At 37.8% G+C, this 13489-nt stretch overlaps 1 protein-coding gene across 3 annotated transcripts in view; it reads right to left on the bottom strand.

The window, feature by feature from the left end:
* Positions 1 to 6947: 6947 nt before the first annotated feature.
* The window catches only part of Pkia (cAMP-dependent protein kinase inhibitor alpha), a 74337-nt gene continuing 67795 nt past the window's right edge, over positions 6948 to 13489 (bottom strand). For 2 of the 3 annotated variants that reach the window (XM_087614352.1, XM_087614345.1), the window contains one exon: positions 6948 to 10297. In XM_087614352.1, coding sequence (XP_087470478.1) covers positions 10218 to 10297 — 80 coding nt within the window. In that variant the 3' untranslated portion in view covers positions 6948 to 10217. 3 annotated transcript variants of the gene reach the window in all.

The following is a 13489-nucleotide window of genomic DNA, read 5'->3' on the forward strand; positions in this document are numbered from 1 at the left end:
TTTACTCAGTTTCCCTTTTGATTATCCCATGAATCAGCATTCTACGACTTTAGCCATCTGATTCTTAGAAAAAGACAGCAAGTAAAATTTTCTTTAAATACAGAGCAATGGATTCAGAGATCTGCCTGCTTTTGTAAGCAGACAATAAATTAGCTGGGTGGGATCCCACTCTGAGATCAACACTCCCTAAATCTCTTCATCTACATCCTTAATATCTTTTTGACAAGTTGGCTCATACAGAGTTCAGCTGTCCCTGTTCTTTTAGGTCCATGAAGCCCCTCATAGTCTTATATTTTGCATAGTTGATAAATTATATATTTTGAACATGTGTTTTCAGAGTTCTTTCTAACAGTCTTAAGGGCTATCCTGAAGACCACAACATTTATTATCTTGTTAAGATACACACTTGCCCAACAGACCTGTTGGTGCTTCTAATTATTATGGAGTCATTAATCTTGGCAGAATATCTCCTGAAGGAGGAACATAAAATATGTTATGTATATTATTATACAAATAAGCCTCACACCAAGAACTGTCAATAGTCATGAAGGCCCATACCCTGCTGGATCTGCTCCAGGGGTGCTAACCATGTCTTACAGTCTCTTCCAAGGTCACACAGGACTCAGAATGAGATAGAATGAAATTTAAATCTGGATGGACCTAGAGATAGAATACTCTGAAGGACCTATGCTCTCTGGAGCATATTTATACAAAGTGGTGGGATGTAATTGGGAGATGGGTCACGTTGGCCTGAAATAATATTAGTAATACTCTACAGAAAGACCATCTGAAAAGAATGTTGCTGTGTTAGTTGATAGGCTATATTGATTTAGTGTTGGAAAGACAGATGGGTGTGAATCATTTTATCAGTCAAATGGGATATAGTTTTTTCCACAGGTGGCTAATAAAAAGAAATGTGATGAGCATTCTAGGTGTTGGTATATTTGGATTCTTGATCTTGATGATATTTGCTTGACTCTGTTTATTCTAGAAAAATACAGATAATTACAAACATATGCTCACCTTTAAATATTAATTATAGTTTAATAAAAAATTTAAAAGTACTGATACATACCTGGGATTCACATTACAACTAAATTATAATCTGTACAGATTGATTTCAGCTTTTCGTATGCCTAAAAGGTTTCCAAAAGATTCTGATGTAAAGTCTGTCTTTGGGGTCACTGAAAACTGGACCAACATACATAGCTTCTCTCCCTCAAAGGGAAAAGCTTTCATTTTGAATTCATACAAAGTAGATCATGACCTATGATAATATACTGTGAATGATGGCACCTAGATCACATTTGGGTGGACTGGTTTAACATATAATATTTCTGAAATACATTTTGGAGTTTGAGCACTCAGTATTGACAAACATACGATTTAAGAAATGACAATTTAAAATATATCAGGTTATTTTTAAAGTTTTCTTTCTATTTTTAATTTAAACTCTTGAGAATGTAAAGTTATATGTTTGGCCTTTATGGTTGCTCATTTGGAAAGATTTTGTTTAGTTGAAAGCAGAGTTATTGTCAACCTAGAACATTGACTTAAATTTTATTCCTGGTTTAGATTCCCAAACTACATTTCCTTGGGACATTATGTGACTTGTATGAGTCCTAGATCATTTATTTATAATGAAATTAGCATTTTTGTGTACTAATATAATTATGTTATTTCTTTGTGTGTGTGTGTTTGCCATGTTATGCATTTGCTGAACAGAAAGAAGACAACTTGCAGGTGGCATTTCTCTTCCTATCATATGAATTTGTGGGGTGGAACTAAGTATATTTACTTGATAACCAACTTTTGTATATGTATATGTATGTCCATGTTCATGTGTATGTATATGTATATGTATGTTATATATGGGTGTATAATATACATGCATATGTATATTACTCTATATATGTGGATATATGTATATTCTTATTTTAGAGTAATTTTGATGAGTAACGATAATAAAATAGAGCCTATCATCCACAGTCAGAATATACAATTAACTGAAGGAAAGGGACAAGACCTCTACTTCATTCCTATGGGGAAAGTAATTCCTGTGAAATACATGTTGTTAGCAGAGGAATGTGATCCCTTTAAAAAAGAAAATGTGGATTAGGGCATGGATAGAAAGTAAGGAAGTCCCATCTCCTTTAACTAGGCAAGACTTCCAATGAAGAAGTTAGGATATCTACCCAACCACAAAACCTTAGATCCACAATTTGTTCCATCTATAAGATGTTCACGGATAAAGATAGAGCAGAAATTAAGGGACTGGCCAATCAATGACTGGTCCACGCATTGAGAGGAAACCCACTCCTGACATTATCAATGATATTCTGATATATTTGCAGACAGGAGCCTAGTATAACTGTCATCAGAGAGGTTTTGCCCAGCAACTGATGGAAACTGATGCAGAGACCTTTAGCCAAATATTAGGTGGAGCTCAGGAAATCCAGCGGAAGAGAGGAAGAGTGGGAGGAAGAATTGAAGGAACCAGAGGGGACAAAGACACTACAAGAAAAGAATCAACTAACCTGGCCACATAAGAGCTCACAGAGACTGAACTGAAAACCAAAGAACATGCATGGGACTGACCTCGGTGCTTTTAACATTCCTAAGAGTTATGTAGCTTGGTCTTTATATGGGACCCATAACAGAAAAAGCAGGGGCTCTGACTCTGTTGTCTACCTTGGTTCTCTTTCCTTAACTGGACTGCCTTGTCCTGCCACAATAGGGGATGCCCCTAGTCCTACTGCAACTGTCTATCAAGGCTATTTGATATCCACTGGGGGCCTTCCCTCTTCTGGGAGAAAGATGGAGGGTGGTGTGTGGTGAAAGGGAAGGCTCAGAAGAGAGGAGGGAGTTCAATCAGCTTTCTTCTCCCTCCCAAGTGGGATTGAAACATCCCCACATGCCCTTTGGCTTGTTAACCTTCTTGAGTTCTGTGGATTGTATCCTGGATATTCTGTACTTTTTTTGTTTAATATCCACCTATTAGTGTGTACTTACCATACATGTCCTTTTGGGTCTGAGTTACTTAACTCAGGATATTTTCTAGTTTCATCCATTTGCCTGCAAAACTCATCATGTCCTCATTCTTAATAGCTGAGTAGTATTCCATTGTGTAAATGAACCATTTTCTGTCTCCAGTCTTCTGTTGTGGGACATCTGGGTTGTTTCCCACTTCTGGCTATCATAAATAAGGCTGCCATGAACGTAGTGGAACACGTACCCCTGTGGCATGGTGGGGCATCTTTTGGGTACATGCCCAGGAGTGGCATAGCTGGGTCTTCAGGTACTTCCAATTTTTTGAGAAACCTCCACACTGCTTTCTAGAGTGGTTGTACTAGTTTGCAATACCACCAGCAATGGAAGAATGTTCCTCTTTCTCCACATTCTCACCAACATGTGCTGTCACTTGAGTTTTTGATCTTAGCCCTTCTGATTGGTGTATGGTGGAATCTCAGGGTCATTTTGATTTGCATTTCCCTGATCACTAAGGACTTTGAACATTGCTTTCAGTGTTTCTCAGTCATTTGGATTCTTCTGTCGTGAATTCTCTGTTTAGGACAGAGGGAGGGAGGGAAATGGGTTGGAGAGGGAAGTGGGAGGAGCAGGGGAAAAGGGGAAAATAATCAGTTATTGGGGAAAACCAGGAATTGAGCCCCAAGGGCCAGCAGAATGAATGGAAATATGCACCCCAGAAGTTGGGAGGTGAGGGAACCCTCTAGAATGTACCAGAAACCTGGGAGGTAAAAGAATCTCACAACTCAGTGAGGAACCCTAGATGAAATGCCCAACAGTGTGAACAGGGAACTTGTAGAGTCTACCTCCAGTAGAAAGACAGGGCATCAGGGGTTGCCATCCCACAGTCAAAAACTCTGACCCAGAATTGTTACTGTCTAAAAGAACTGCAGGGACAAAAATGGAGAAGAGATGGAGGGGAAGGAGGTCCAGTGACAGGCCCAAATTGGGACCCATCTCAAGCGGTGACACTATTACTGATTCTATGATGTACTTACAGAAAGGAGCCTAGCATGGCTGCCCTCCAGGAGGCCCAACAATCAGGACTGAGACAGAAGCAGATACTTACACCCAACCAATGGTCTGAAGTCAGGGACCCCTGTAGTTGAATAAGAGAAAGGCTGGAAGAAGCTGAGAAAGAGGGCAACCTCATAGTAAGACCAGCAGTCTCAGCAAACCTGGACCCCTGAAATCTCTCATATACTGCGTTACCAACCAGGCAGCATGCACTAGGTAGTCTGAGCCCCCGACATATATATAGCAGAAGACTGTCTGGTTTGGCCTCAATGATAGAAGATGCACCTACCCCTTGAGAGACTTGAGGCCCCAGAAAATGTGGAGACTTGGCAGGGTGCAGGTGTTGGGGTATGGGAACATCCTCTTGGAGACTGGGAAGGAAGAATTTGATGAGGAACATCTGAGGGTTGATTGGGAGGGGGGATAATAATTGGGCTTTAAAAACATTAAAAATAAAAAATAAAGAAAAAAGAAGCTGCAACAATCAGGATGTAAAGTAAATTACTTAATGAAATAAAGAAGGAAAGGAAGGAAGGAAGATAGAAAGATGACATACAGACATAAAGAAAGAAGGGAAAGAACAGAAAAGGAAAGGAAAGAAAAGAAAAAAGAAAAGAAAAGCTCAGCTGTGTTCTATTTCCTTCTAAAATTTCTTTGGCCCTTAAAACTGTGAATTCTTACCTTTGAATTAAGTCTTAAGACAACTTCCATCTCTAGCATTGAGCTTATCTGAAAGATATTTAACACCCACAAGGAGACTTCTTTCTTAGCTGTGAAGACTTGGTGTGGGCTGTTCAGTGGTCCAGAGTTCCTGGAGTGCCCTGATTTCTGTGCTCTCTCCTCTGCTCCATTTCCTGGAGAGACTATATCAGACACATTCTCAATCTGCCATGTTTAACTGCTTTTCAATCTTCTATGCTTTCCTACTAGAGTCTTATGTTCTACTTCTCCACTTGACCCAGTTCCTCTCCCCATACTTAACAAGTACACACTGTGATCTACCCCCACCTTCCTACCTGTGAACATTACTCTAGATCTTTTGTCATCTTAAAATGGAAACAACTTTCTTTTAATGAAATCTTGTCTTAAGAAATAATTCTAGCACATAGACCTTGTTTTGTTTCCTTTTGAGTAAAATTTCTCCTCAGGAATCTACTTTGCAAGTCCCACATTTCTCTCTTACTGCTATTATATTGTAGTCACCCACTTATAAATTAATGTAATGCACTTTTGTTCTCATTTGTTGTAACTGAATTTATTTTAATGAACCTTAGGGTTACAAGGTGTATTGACTGTGTGTGTGTGTGTGTGTGTGTGTGTGTGTGTGTGTGTGTGTGTGTGTATGTGTGTATTAAAGAACTTCATCTAAAACCCAGGGATTATTGAAAATTATCACTGATGTTTACTTACTACATTTAGTAATATTAAAAATTATTTAGCTCAGAACATATAAAGAATCTCTTTGTCTCCTTTTCTAGTTTTTTTTTTTAGAAATCTATTTACTCAAGTCTTTGACACCTCATTTAGAAACCCATTCAGCACCTGTGTAATCCCCTTTATTAGCTCCCAACAATATGTGTTGACTAAAATACCACAGTAAGGACATATTGCTGCCAACTTCAAGATCTACTTCATATCTCATAGAGAACAATTATGGCATTGACCTTTCCAACACAAGAGTTGCTTGTCCTCCCATTATCCTGATATATCAATTCTCTTAAATTATGCATTTTAAATGGGATGATGTACAAAGTAAATTCCAAAAAGAAGGAAAAAAAAGCAGAATTGGAGGGAAAAAACCTTTCTAAGTAGGGCTAGGGAAGAGATGTGGGAAGGTTGCTAACTCCAGTGGGGAACATAATTCTCATGTCTTCCAACTTGTATAATTTCATTGTTCATAATTATGCCTCTCTACTGTATAATTTCAAATTCTGTTGTCTAGTGAATTCTGAATGATATTTTTCTAAATGTTATCTATTAGGGAGACTTACATCTCAATAGCAGTTGAATTCTCAACCCTTATCCAGTTTGAAGTTAAATTAGATTTCCACACTTAACATCCTAAATTAGAAAGACATGAGAAGTACCCAGGGAGAGTGTTTCACAGGTGTGTTTTGTTCTTGTGTCTTGAGTAAGACAAATTTAAATATTTACAAGGCCCTTTGTCCTAGGGACTTCTGATCCTGACTGATGGATGGCTGAGTTCACTTGAATCCCACATTGGTTTCCTTTTGGTCTTTTCTACCTGCATGTGATAAGAATATAATAACTATAAGAGAATACCACCAAGATAAAGAAAGGTCTACTCAAATACCCCCTAACACCAAATGTCATCCACAATGTAGTGAAAACAGGAGTATCTGTGACAATCCCTGTCATGGCTGACTCATCCCAATCCTGGCAGTGGAGTGGGCAATATGTGGATGCCTCAGGCCTTAGACTCCTGACTGGAGAAATTCTCACATAAGGGTGTGGGTAGGAGGGAAGGAAAGTTGCAAAAATCATATAAGAAGTTAATTTAGGGAAAACCAGTATAGTGGATTATCTATGTGTGTGTGAGGGAGTGGGGGGGGTTACTGGAGACTGTTTTAAAAACTTAGCATGTTTGAATACTCTCTCTCAAGTAACCAAACCAGAAGCATAGGTGGTGATGTTGACATTTCAGCTCCAATTGACATTTTAGCAGATGGCTCTGGCAGGCTACAGTGAGGAACTGGGCTACTACAGTAAAATGGATCAGAAGTTTCTAGGGTAAAGGACAGGGAAGTGAAACCAAGAAGCTTGGGGACATGCACCACAAGATGGCTCAGACTTGGGAGTTTCCCTTCCACATCCTGTTTTGAAATCTTTTCTTCAGCATCAGTACAGAGTATGCAGTAAATAATAAGTCTTCATAGACTGCATTTCAGAAAACAAGTGTTGCTTTTAATATCAATTATTGGAGCATGCAACATTGCTAAATACAAAAGTCATAGAAGCTCACAGATGACTTCCCAGGCTGTCGCCAGTCAATGAAGGAACAGTTCCGGGCCTCTAAGACATCATTATGGATCCTTTCTTGGTTTAATTTAACGACTATACTTTCCCCCTTACTACGGCAGGTCTCATTCAGAAGCTTGCTGCCCAACAGTTACATTTTTTCTTATTCCTCTGAGAAGGATAAAGATGTCATTTTTAAAATCTACATTGGTTCCATGCTGTCATGTGTGCGGAAGACTCAGTGGTAGGCTATCGACGGGCTATGTTAGTATTCCCTGAAAAATGAAGATCGTGATTTCTGTTACAGGGCAGAAAGCATTTCTGTGAGCTCAGGATGAATATGTACTGACATAAAATATTCTCAGTTAAAAAAAAAAGTTAAACTCAACAAATTCAACAGCTTCTCATTCATTGTTAATGTGTTAAAAATGGAAAATTCTGTGTTTCTAGGTAACTAAATGAAAAGCAAGAATATTTGTTCACATATGTAGCATAAACATAGCATGTAAATTTACAGTTTACATACCAGAAGTAAACTCTCAAAATAAGCTATAATTGAATATTTAAGTGGAAAGCCACAAAAGTAGGCTTTGCCACATCTGTCTTTGCCCCAAAGACATGTGTACAAACGCAAGAAAGGTCAGTCCATTTTTGAAACTTATTCTCCTTCTCTGTAACATGCAAGCTGAATGAGTGTATTTCTAGTTTTCCATACAGAGAAACATACTGTATAATTAGCTTTAATTTTATAACCTGTGGATTCACAATTCTGTCGATAAATACATATATGCTCAAATTAGTTTTTTAATCTTGCAAAAACTTGTTGTTATTTGTGTTTACTTCCTAATGTGTGAAAGGGGAGCAAGATTAAAGTCTAAATGGTGTGTTTCAAAAGGTGAAAAGAAAGTGTCCTGAAGTGACTTCGTTGGGATAGTTAAATAACACCCTTTGCTCGGGCTACCTACTCTTCCATTTGTCTTTACAGATCACTTCCCTATTATTATTATTTACTTGCAAATAACAGGTATTAAATGAAAATCAGGAGAGTCTATATATGTTGCCAATCAAAATTTATGCAATGTGGAAAATTTAGAATGTTGATTTTTTTTTTTCCCTTCCCAGCCAGAGAATCCCTCTGGGATTGAATACAGGACACAAAGTAGTAGTAAGAGGTCAAAGGAAATCAGAAGCTCCATACGACTTCCCCATTTAGCACTACTTCTATATTTGAAGACAAGCATGGCACCACATGCATTAGTAATAGTATATCACACAGGGATGGACTCAGCACTGGTTCAACACTTTACAAAATGCACGTAAAACCAATTTGGAATTCTACAACTTTAAGAATGAACTTCCTATTCACGAGAAAGGTACCAGGATAGTTCAACAAGGACATTGAAACTGTTGGATATTGTTAATAGATTATCAGAGGTTGTCTCAAATAAACCACAGGTTCACAGCTTTGATTCTACCAATAGGTAGATTTGTTTCAATTTTAGCTAGCCTCCAATGAGTTAGATCAAAGCAAGGCCTCTCATATTGAATGTATTTACTGTTATATATCCAGAAAGACATACATTGCTTGTTTTTCTGGAAAACTTCCAGTTGGGGACTAATGAGATTCATGTATTCCCAGTCAGTAATGAATGCACTATAGGAAGATATGGGCAGACTTCCTGTCTACTTTGTCTGTGACTACAGACTCAGGTTGAGTTCCTACCACACCCATAGTCTGCCTGCTGAATCACTGCTCCCTACTTAACCTGGAACTGCAGCTATGCCTGCACTCTAGGACACTTAGGGGCTCTTCTGTTGCGAAGGCCTTCTTTCATCTGTTATTTGCCAATAAGATGCCCCAGATTAACCCTGGGCATCTAACTGGATCCTTATTTATTACCAAAGATAGTTGGCTTCATAATACTGACCAGAGGGGGTTACATAGGCCACAGACATTCCCCATACAAGAATCGTGATGTCAAAACACAGCATAGTCCATCAACAGCGTCAGTAAAAGTGTGGTTGGGTGATAATTATTATATCTCAAAGTAATTCACACAAATTATTAGTAAAATTTTACAAACATTAAAAAGTGCATAATAACATTATGAAAGGGCTGAGAGGGGACATGGGAGAACACATCCCAAGGACTTTCCTTTATAGACGGGTGCCCACAGGCTTTGAGGAGAACACTTCCTTCACAAGCTGTCCTCCCAAGTTAAACAGTGGTACCCATCAATGTGACCAAAGTGATCCACAGAACACAATGTTTCCAGTTCTTTGCATTATCTGACTTTCTTTGTCTACCTTGTCAATTCTTAAAAATTCTTAATCATGAAAAATGAAGTTGTTAGCTGAAAGAACTTACTTGGAAATAAAATCAATATTGACAGACAGAACACTGGTCTGTGTAGATACTAAAACTGAACTCAGGCAATATTCACATTAATGGATATTTCCACATGCCTGTATAATAAAGCAAAGGGGGCTCAGTGAGTCTGTTGGATATAACCCTCAGAAGTCATCAAGAGGAAAGTCGTGTTTTACAAAAGCAGGTTCTGCCCCGTGCACACCACAACACTATGGGAAATTAAAAAGGCAGCCCTTTAAAAAAATGAGTGGTATAAAAATTCACAGTCAATGTACTTCATTTTGTTTTACATAAGCAATCAAAGGGCAGTGCTGAGCAGGTATACTGTACGATACAAAACGGTGTAAATAACACAGCACTCACACACAGAGACATAATGCTAACTGTGCTCTCTGGATGGTTCTTTTGGTGAGCCAATACTCCAGCCAGAGATATGGAAACTCTGGGGTTCAACCAACCCTTTTCAATTAGACACAATTAAATCCTCTGACATCATGAGGGGCCAGATGCTACAGGAATCATCAGCTAGGTCAGTGCTACTCTCTACAAGCATTTCATTAAACGGTCAAGTGAAAGGACCCATACAAAAATGATATCCAAGCACAGGCCAGGTGATTTCAACCATTGCTAATGAGAGAGGTGGGGGAAAGGCTGTGTGCAGACACAGGCTCTGCCCCCATTCGTGACATGGCAACCAACGGCTTCTTGCCATTCATCACGGCCATTTTCTTCTCCTCCGTTTCACCCATGGCCGCAAATTCATCCGAGCAATGCCAGGAGATTCGCCACATCGTCAGGTGTTGATGACCGTCAGAATGGAGTGTTAGCTTTCAGACTTGGCTGCTTCTCCCTGGGCTTCGCCACTCTGTTCTGTGGAGCTTCTCTGTCCATCATCTTCACCTTCTGTAAGAGACAATGAAAAGAGAGGGCAAAGCAAAGCTCGTGGTTACTGGCTTTCAGAATGCTGGACAGTTTGAAGTCTGAAAAGGTGATAGACGAGAGTGTTTTCTTAGAAGTGTATGATCAACGAATTTTTGTGTTCAAGCCTGTCTTGACATCAGAATGAAAGGAAAAAACAAGTGATCTGTGAATGTCTAGCTATCCTTCTGTGAAAGGGCATGTCATGTCCAAGCTCATCACTCTTAAATGTGGCTTTTCGATCTACAGATACCAGAGGTTCAGGATTATGTTCCTACTCTCTAAATTGAAGAAATATTTAAAATGTACCTTTCCCGTTATTAATAGAATACATTTCAGATAATCCACCTGATTTCTCAAAAGTTCTGGTAATTCATAATTGATAGTAATCACAGAAGATAAAATAACTTTTTGCTATTTGGTCAATCTCTTGTCCAACAGTTTGCTGGTTTCTGATCTGTCCTTAAGAATATATGCACAGTGTCAGTCAAGTGTCCCTCATTCATTATACCCACTGTGATCTCAGTCAGTGCCTTCACAAATACTAATATTCAACAATATTTTCACTCTATCTTGGGGCAATTAACATATGTGCAAACTCTGGGCAGTCCTCCAGATGTCCACATTTGTCATTTGGCTACTACAACCAATATGACTTGGCAGACAAAATATTTTGTCCTGTTGCAGTAACTCATAGTTTCATATTCGTATTCATGCTCATAGTTTCTGAAAATTTATTATAATTAAATGGGTAAAGGTAGGTGGACTGGCCATGCTGCCCTCATCTGTATATAATACTAAAAAAAAGATTATCTTTTTTTGCTTGAAACAGTGTGTACTATGTAGTCCTGGTTGACCTCTAACTTCTTAACCTTTTATTTCGTCTCTAAAGAGCTACAATTAGAATTGCACATTATTATGCCTGGCCCTATTATTTATTATTTTTAATGAATGTATGAATTTAGTGTGTGTGTTTGTGTGTATGCGTGGGTGTATATGTGTGCGTGTGTGAGTGTGTGTATGTGTGTGCGTGTAAGTGTGTGTATATGTGTGTGTAAGTGTGTGTGTAAGTGGATGTATATATGTGCGCGTGTGAGTGTGTGTATGTGTGTGCGTGTAAGTGCGTGTGTGTATATGTGTGTGTACGTGTGTGTGCATGTAAGTGTGTGTGTATATGTGTGTGTACGTGTGTGTGTGAGTGTGTGTGTGTGTGTGTGTGTGTGTGTATGTGTGCATGAGTGCACATGCATACATGCATCTGAGTGTCTTTCTGTCTCCTGGAACACACTCGACACACCATGCATGTGGCAGTCAGAGAACAACTTTGAGAAGTAAGTTCTTTCCTCTTACTGAGGGATCTGGGATGGAATGATAGTCATCAGGTCTGTGCAGCAAGTGTGTTCACTCACGGAGTCATTTTGGTTTCCATTTATCCTCTAGTCTTAGAATTTACAAACTAAATACCTCATTCATTAAACTCCAGTAATTCTAAGTATTTTAGGAAATTTATCTTTAAACATAGTTTTATCAAACCATAATCAGACAATACTTATGACTTTTCATACACTAGCTTTTTATTACTAGAGTCCTGGAGAAGCCTTCAAGATGTGCAGAAGGCCCAGATGTGAGGGTATATTCAAGCACAGAATAAGGAGTCCATTATGGGAACCATGTTTGATAACCAACTGAAGGGAGTCATATCTAGGCAGATGACAGACAGTAGAATACTGCAGGATGAAAGTGATTGTATAAATACCACATGAGAAACCCAACTCCCATGAGGATTGGAGCCTCCTGGTGCTTGAGGACTCTTCTTAGAATTTGACATCACATTGCAAACAGAGATGTGGTTAAATGATGTTTGTAAACTAATGAAAGAGAATGATGTTGCTGAATATGTATTGTAAGAAAATAGACATATGTGTATTAAGTTTGCTTTTAGGTATGCACATTTTATAGTTTAGATATTCATATTGATTATTATTATTTGTTCTGTGCATGGAGAATGATAAAGTCAGTGATGTTAACAGTTTGCCTAGTTCTAGACTTCATGATTTGAAGAGAAACTAAAAAATTTACACGGGCTTAGATCATTGTAAATAGAATCCAGAGTTCTTTAGAAAACAAGATACACTATAACCAGCAATGTATTTGATTTTTTTCAAATTATATAATTAAATTGTATTTAATGCAATATTTTACTTTTTATATTTATGAATATAAATATCAGAATTAGTGAAATTACCTATGGTAATCTAATATTTTCTCTTGTATAAAAAAGGTCTTAAAGCTAGCAGGCAAAACAGAGGAAACTACTCTATGACTCAAATTTTAAGACTTCTTGAAATTCATGCAATCACTTAAAATTGAATATTTATGTAAGATTAAAATATAAATCTATTAAAAGAAATCAGCAAGATTTCTGTACCACAAGAAAAATGTATTTACTCATTTCATGACAGTAAAACGAAATAATGTCCTCTAGTCTTTCTTCAAAGGGCATTGAGAATTAAGTGTATACAATAATGGTGGAGAAACAACGAGCCCTAGAATATGCAGGTCTGTGCAGCCCAAAGCCATGTGGTCAACATTTGTCATTAATCTAAAATTAAAATGGTTTCTATGACTACTGACTTTTAGTAATTGAAAAAAAATTCTGTCTTTTAAAAATCACATACATAACCTTACTCATTTCTCAACAATCTGAAGACTTTTGCAATATACTCTCAGAGTAAAGCCATACTGAATGTCCCAAATACAGTCAGAAAATAGTGAGATCTTATGTATATAACACTGTGGTTCCTTGATTATGAATTCTTTTTTATATTTAATCATTATTTTGTGCTAGTCTTCTTAATAAACTTGAAGAAGCTATGGCTGGAGGAACTACTAAAGAACTTATTTTAATACTCAAAATAGACACTATCAAATATTTTAATGTATTAAGGTATTCTTCTTTTTCACTAGTAATGCCAGGTGACCAAACACATTTTTTTCCCACAAAACCACCCAATCTCAAAAATTTAAAAACCACTATAATAAAGAACCACTTTTATAACAAACTTTTTGATTATCAGTCTCAATAAAAATGGTTCTAGGGTACCTCTTTTGAAATGATTCTTTGAGAATCTTTGTAAGTATGTATGAAATGGAGGAGGTAGCCAGTGTTATCCGTGG

This window comes from Rattus norvegicus, chromosome 2 (genome assembly GCF_021556685.1).
Source record: "Rattus norvegicus strain SHRSP/BbbUtx chromosome 2, alternate assembly SHRSP_T2T, whole genome shotgun sequence".
NCBI lineage: Eukaryota > Metazoa > Chordata > Mammalia > Rodentia > Muridae > Rattus > Rattus norvegicus.